Here is a 5,769-nt window from a genome sequence, read left to right as displayed (position 1 = left end):
ACTGCAGTTTGAGGAGATGGAGATGTGGATTTAAATCCTAAACGGATTGGTTAAGGATTGCTATCTGCAGCGAGCCCTGCTGGAACTGGAGTTCCTGTGTGTCACACATTGTTTCCCCCCCACTTCCCACATCCTCTGATGTCTCACATCACGCAGACCAACTTTTCATGAAAGAAATGTGCTTACTGCCATTTGGAGGAGGGCTCGCAGATGTCGCTGTTTGTCAGAGATGCTTTTCACGTTGTTCAAACTGCAGAACTCTTTTTAAAAATTCAGGAAATGGTGCCAGTACTTCCAAAATGGAATCTCGCAATGTGGGTGTTCCAAGTTAGACGCCGGCGCTCTGTGATTTGCCTAAAGCTTCTTTGTGATGGTGAGACAGTTGTGGACTGCTTGTGGAATTGGTTCAGCCTGCACAGTGAGCATCTTTCGAAATAGTGCCTCGAGACTAAAATGGCAACTTATCGCCTTGAAACACAACGTAAGACATATTGTAAGAATGCTTTGGTTTAGTGTTGTGTCGCTGATCAAAGGTATGTGGGTGCCACCGCCTTGCATGATAAGAAGCCGGAGAACAGATCTGCTGGATGAAAGTCAAATTTGTCTTCCACATCACAACGATGCTAAAATGTAAAATAGATGAGGCTTGTATTAGACCTGTACTACAATAAAAAAAGCCTTGTTTGGAGGGCCAAAGCATTTAAGGATATTATAAGATTATGAGGAGAAAAATGACAGAACAATAGAATACATTTCATGTTATTTTCAGCTGTTTCTGACAGATTTTTGACACCACTGGGTTCAGGTGCGTTTTCTCTCTGCTGTTGGGTCAGGTTAGGTTTGTTTATTGTACTCCCTGTGAGTGCATCCTCTACTACGAGAAAAGGTACAGTGTTTTGTAGCTATATTTGTCTTGGCTGAGTGGAGGCGAGCTCACGTTTTTGCGTGTTTCTGTAAAGAAGGCCAGTGTTGGACAATGAGGACGATTTTTGTGGAAAATCCCCATCTCTCCAGAAACATCTGGGGCTCAGAGGAGAAGCAAAGCATGAGGCGGCCATTACAGCCAGTTTCCCCTCCGTTCCAAATGCCAGGATGTTCACCTCTGCCACCCACGATATGGGCATTACCCCTCTGCCCGGCCTGGGCAACAAATTCCTTTTGAACAGCACAACAAAGAAATACACCACATGGATCTTTTTAATGAAGTGTGCTGAATGTTGGACAGTTGCCAAGTCCTCATGGCTTCAGAGTCACTAGAAGAGAGAGAATTACTTTTGTATTATCTGTGATTTAATATAGGAAGAGGTTTGGACTCCAGGGAAATGGATTTGTAGGTGAAAAAACGACCTCTACTGGTTAGTTTTTATCTTCAGCCTGTCTGTGCCAAGCTCTTTTAATCAACCAGTTTGTCCTGATGTACAGATGTACTCTACCGCGATGAAATTCACTCCACCGTCACAACACATAAACCAAATAATTATTCTAACATAGTTACTTGATCGTTTTAGAGTTAAAACACTGCCTTACACTACTGTTGTTAAAAGTATGGCTTAATATATACCAATCATTATAATAACAATTTTCATAAGAAATCTTTCCTTTAACAATAGTAGACTTGAAATGAATATTACATGGGTCAACAATGATTTTGCTTCCTGCAAAAAATGTACCTGTTTATTATGTGTGTTTGCATTTTGAGCGCAATGTTTTCAGTTTCTCCATCACCCGTAGTTGTTCCAGTGAACCCGTATGCTACTACGTAGAGTGTGGAAAAGTGGTACCAAGGACAGTGGAGCCCAGCTGTGTCAACAGACTGCTGCTGGACACTGTTCCTGAGGCCAAATAAAGGCAAAACTCATACACTGTACATTTTAGAAGAAAGTTTAGACATATTTTAAGTGTTATAACGGCCTCGTTTATGAATGTACAATAGTGGAATTGACTACTATAATAGTAATTTTGTTGGATCCAATTTTTGTTGGATTTTTATCCATCTATATACAGTAAAGTATCAGTTGTATTTTAAAAAAAATTCTTACTGGATATAACAGCCACTAAAGATTTAAATGCAAATGAAATGTACACAGAATATTCACCAAGCACATTATACCAGACGTGATAATTGGCTGTTGGTGATCTTAAAAGAACCTCAACACCTTTTTTCTTTTTCCTTTGAATTTCTTCCCCCTCCACACTCTCCAGTAAGGTGAAATGTTTGCCGTCACTGCATATTGGATCAGACACGGACTACGCAACTCCTGAAACCCAGAATTACTCATGGAACTCACGTAGACCAGAACCACCTGTAACCCCCCGCCCAGGTCAGGTATGGATTCTCCCCCAGTGCAGAGGGCAGATGTAGGTCAGTAGGTGTGTAATTGTTGTCAACTGGAGCAGCAAAACTTGAATCAGAGTGGACTTGAGGCACCCCCCTCCACCACCGCAGCCTACTTCGCATTGGCCGGACTGACACAGTGGTGTCTTGCCATGTTTCCTTCAGAACCGCTGCATTAGGCGTTTACCGGCTCTCACACTCCATTCCTTGGTTCTTGTACATGAGCTTAGAAAATAGTGTTTGGCACTGGTTAGTAGACTACTGGTTAGTAGGATGATATTGTTTTTTGAAATTCTGAATATGAAATAACACCTTATTTTCTCCCTTAGCTCCAGCAAACTTCCCCGAACTCTGAACACAATAAAAATGAAATACTGCCCTCTATTGGCATAACACTGTAATGGCATCACTTCTAAATGGAACAGAGAAAAGAATTTATACATCTCATTTAGAACAAAACGGTTTATTGAAGGAGCAAACAAAAACATGAGCAAAACAAATGAACAAAACAAGAACACCCACCGAGCAGTGGCCCTGGACCCTCCGAGTGCAGCACAGTTTGTGTTCAAGTGACCAAACGCTCGCCCCTCTGCTTGTTGCCCGGGTCAGTATGGATTAGAGCAAACCATGCTGGACTCTGCATGTCCCAGACAGTAGAGGGACTCCGGTGTCCACCAGGGGAAGTGGCCTCACCGATTGTAAGGGTGCAGGGAAGCAGAGGCCGACTTGATGTTCGTCTTAATGCTGCTCGGTATTTTCCCTGAGAACCAAAACAGGATTAGCAACCGTGTGCGCGAGTTATCGACCGATTTGTTTGACCCATTAATAGACTCTTACCAGGTTGCCCGGGCTGTTGTGTCACTGATGCCCCCATGCCCGCCTGGTGCCCAGAGGTGCCAGAAATGGTGACCTGCTGCAGGGTGGGTCCTCCCGTCATCATGGGCTGTCCCGGGTGCCCCTGGGCCACGGGGCCCGGGGGCCTGCATTTGGACAGCCCCTTCCCGAACCCAACAGCCGCTACCAAGGCGTTGGTGTCGGCCGGGTTGAACGACGGCTTGTTTTGACGCATAGCTGCACCAAAGACATTTGCAGATCACAGCACAGCAGTTTATCAGTCACACCAAAGATTGACACAGCAAACACCTCTTACAAATATTCAGGAGCACTTCTACTTTTTACATTTCTAAATGACTCAGACAAGTTATTAGGTATGCTACGTTTATAATAATGTTAATTAAATGATCAATATATATTGTGGTAGGCTACAAACCAGTGCCAAGTGTTACAATTGGAGTGGAATTCCCCGTTAAAAGTCCAATTCCAATTTTAAGATTTTCACTTGTAAAAAATAATCCAGAGAGAATCAGTGAATGCCCACCTGCAGTTTCAGCGTCACGATCATCTCGAGGGTTGTTGAGCTTCTCCAGAAGGCTTGAGCACAGTTTATTCAGCGCCTGGATCTGTTTCTGTTTAAACAAATGTGGAAAGACAAAACAAAACACCGCAACAGCAGGACGCGGGGTCATTAAGAACAACCACCACCTCTCCCTTTTCAGTGCATGTCAATGCTACCTGAGTGCTAACAGCAACCCCTTACATACAATCTTAAGATTGCTAATGAGAGTGAGATTTTGTTTTTACAAGTCAGGTGCGACATCAACAACAACAAAAACAAAATCTCACTATCCAAACTTACAAACCTTTAACTTGTTTAGCACATTTCCTGGATTTATGTAAATATACAGGAAAAATGAACACTACAAGGCAGGACATAGGAATGGACCATCGCAGACTGGCGCTAATACGCTACTTGAGCCACGTCGGGGCCGATCCGGGTGGCCTCGGAGCTCAGTTGTTTTTCCTGCTCCTCAACCTCCGGGTCGGGTTTTGTCCTGAGGTGATCGGGAACAATTTCATGACTGAACACGGGCACCCTCTGTTCCGTAAGTTTCTGAATTTGAAGGTAAAAACATTGAGAGACACAGTTCAGGTGAAGAGCAAACGACTCTACAGGTTTTCAACAGCTCTCACGGCGACAGGATGGTGGAGAGATACTCACGGCCAACTCTTCATCCCGGTCTGGGGACAATAACAACGGAATGATCACCTGGTTGCGGTAGGACGGAGTCTTCTCGTTGCGTAACAGTTTGTTAACAGTATTCAGCTGCCCCGACAAAAGGGCAAAGTTATCCAGGACTGATGGCCTGCGATCAATAAAAGCCCCCAGTGTCAGCAGTTCTTCGTTTTGTACACAAGCGATAAATGCGAATAAATATGTAACAGCTGTAATAAAGACAAAACTGAAACATCTCCAGGAGCGACGTGTCCTTACTGACGGGTATTAAGGCTTCCTCACTTCAGATTACTCGAGTCCCCGCGTAATAAGCCCCTTTATTTCGCGTGAATCAGCTACCTACTGAAACGTCTCCTCTAAAAGGAGACCAAAGGGCCCTGTCGTGCAAATGTGGGTTAATGTTTTAATGAAACTCACCACGTCAGCCGGTCATATTCATTCTCCAACTTGTAGATGAAACTCTGCAGAGAATTCTTCAGGTGCGCCACCCGAGAAATCAAAGACTCGACGGACGCCTCCAGCTGTTTCTCTTCCCTTTGCTGAAAAGCAGCACATTCGTGTAAACGCAGCTGCAAACATCGCCCTGGTATAAATGAATCAGCTCATCAGCTGTCTGCCAAAACCTAACAAACTAAATCTAATGCTATCTATTCCGTTTCCACCTAGTTAGGCTAGCTAACAGCTATTAGGCCACATATCACCACAACTAGTGCATCTACTAAACCCACCAAGATAACAATTAAAGTAGGACGTATTCCTGACAATTGTGGTATACCACTCAGCACGAGAAAAATGACAATAAACGCATATCACATAATATTTTACCTGCATACTGTACACTAGCAGCTCTATGAACGGAAACAGTTAAGCGGAAGCAAACGTATTGAAAAAAGAAATTAGTCCGATCGACAAAATAAAGGTTATTCGACGTTTGTGCAGGAATTAATGTACGAGAAGGATATGACTTTTATAATACATTTATGGATTAAATTATTTTCACACTTAACATTTTTGCAACTTTACGGTTAGGTTTCAGTAACGCAGATCTGTGAATAATGTGTATAACTAAATACATGCGTGCTTAGTCCGTAGGTCTCATTATCTGCAATTGGTATGCTATCCTCAAAACGTCTGTATGATCGTTTGATTACAATTAAAATATAACATTCCCCCCAAAAATACTGTATATAATATATAGAGATCTATACGAGGTATTTCAAATGCTGAATGTGTTGGTGCAGAAATATAGATGCAGAACCCTAAAAAGGGCAAAAAAACACCTTACATATAAACATTCATAATCATCAGTGAGGTATGTCTGAATTAATTATGTTATTACAGGTATCATTTTATTTACAAC

The 5,769-nt window shown here is 42.8% G+C and overlaps 1 protein-coding gene across 2 annotated transcripts; it reads right to left on the bottom strand.

Annotated features, from left to right (window-relative positions):
* Positions 1-2,781: 2,781 nt before the first annotated feature.
* med8 (mediator complex subunit 8) lies at positions 2,782-5,305 on the bottom strand. Of its 2 annotated transcripts, none has more exons than XM_027030145.2 (7): positions 5,235-5,305; positions 4,827-4,948; positions 4,395-4,539; positions 4,146-4,286; positions 3,714-3,801; positions 3,173-3,406; positions 2,782-3,095 (listed from the first exon to the last, which is right to left on the bottom strand). In XM_027030145.2, the coding sequence occupies exons 1-7, from the start codon at positions 5,238-5,240 to the stop codon at positions 3,025-3,027; spliced, it is 807 nt and encodes a 268-aa protein (XP_026885946.2). In that variant the 5' UTR covers positions 5,241-5,305; the 3' UTR covers positions 2,782-3,024. The 2 variants fall into 2 exon arrangements, with proteins under 2 accessions (XP_026885946.2, XP_026885947.2); XM_027030146.2 differs by having other exon boundaries at positions 4,443-4,539.
* Positions 5,306-5,769: the final 464 nt, after the last annotated feature.

Source organism: Electrophorus electricus, chromosome 3 (assembly GCF_013358815.1).
Source record: "Electrophorus electricus isolate fEleEle1 chromosome 3, fEleEle1.pri, whole genome shotgun sequence".
NCBI classification, from domain to species: Eukaryota; Metazoa; Chordata; class Actinopteri; order Gymnotiformes; family Gymnotidae; genus Electrophorus; species Electrophorus electricus.
Note: the sequence above shows the minus strand (reverse complement) of the source record. Positions and strands in the feature narration are given on the sequence as shown.

Bases quoted from the DNA above. Each gene is read 5' to 3' on its own strand.
- med8 (XM_027030145.2), bottom strand. The intron at 3,802-4,145 runs GTAGCGTATTAG...TTGTTTAAACAG, and splicing joins TCGGCCCCGACGTGGCTCAA to AAACAGATCCAGGCGCTGAA. The intron at 3,096-3,172 runs GTAAGAGTCTAT...TTTGGTTCTCAG, and splicing joins ACAACAGCCCGGGCAACCTG to GGAAAATACCGAGCAGCATT.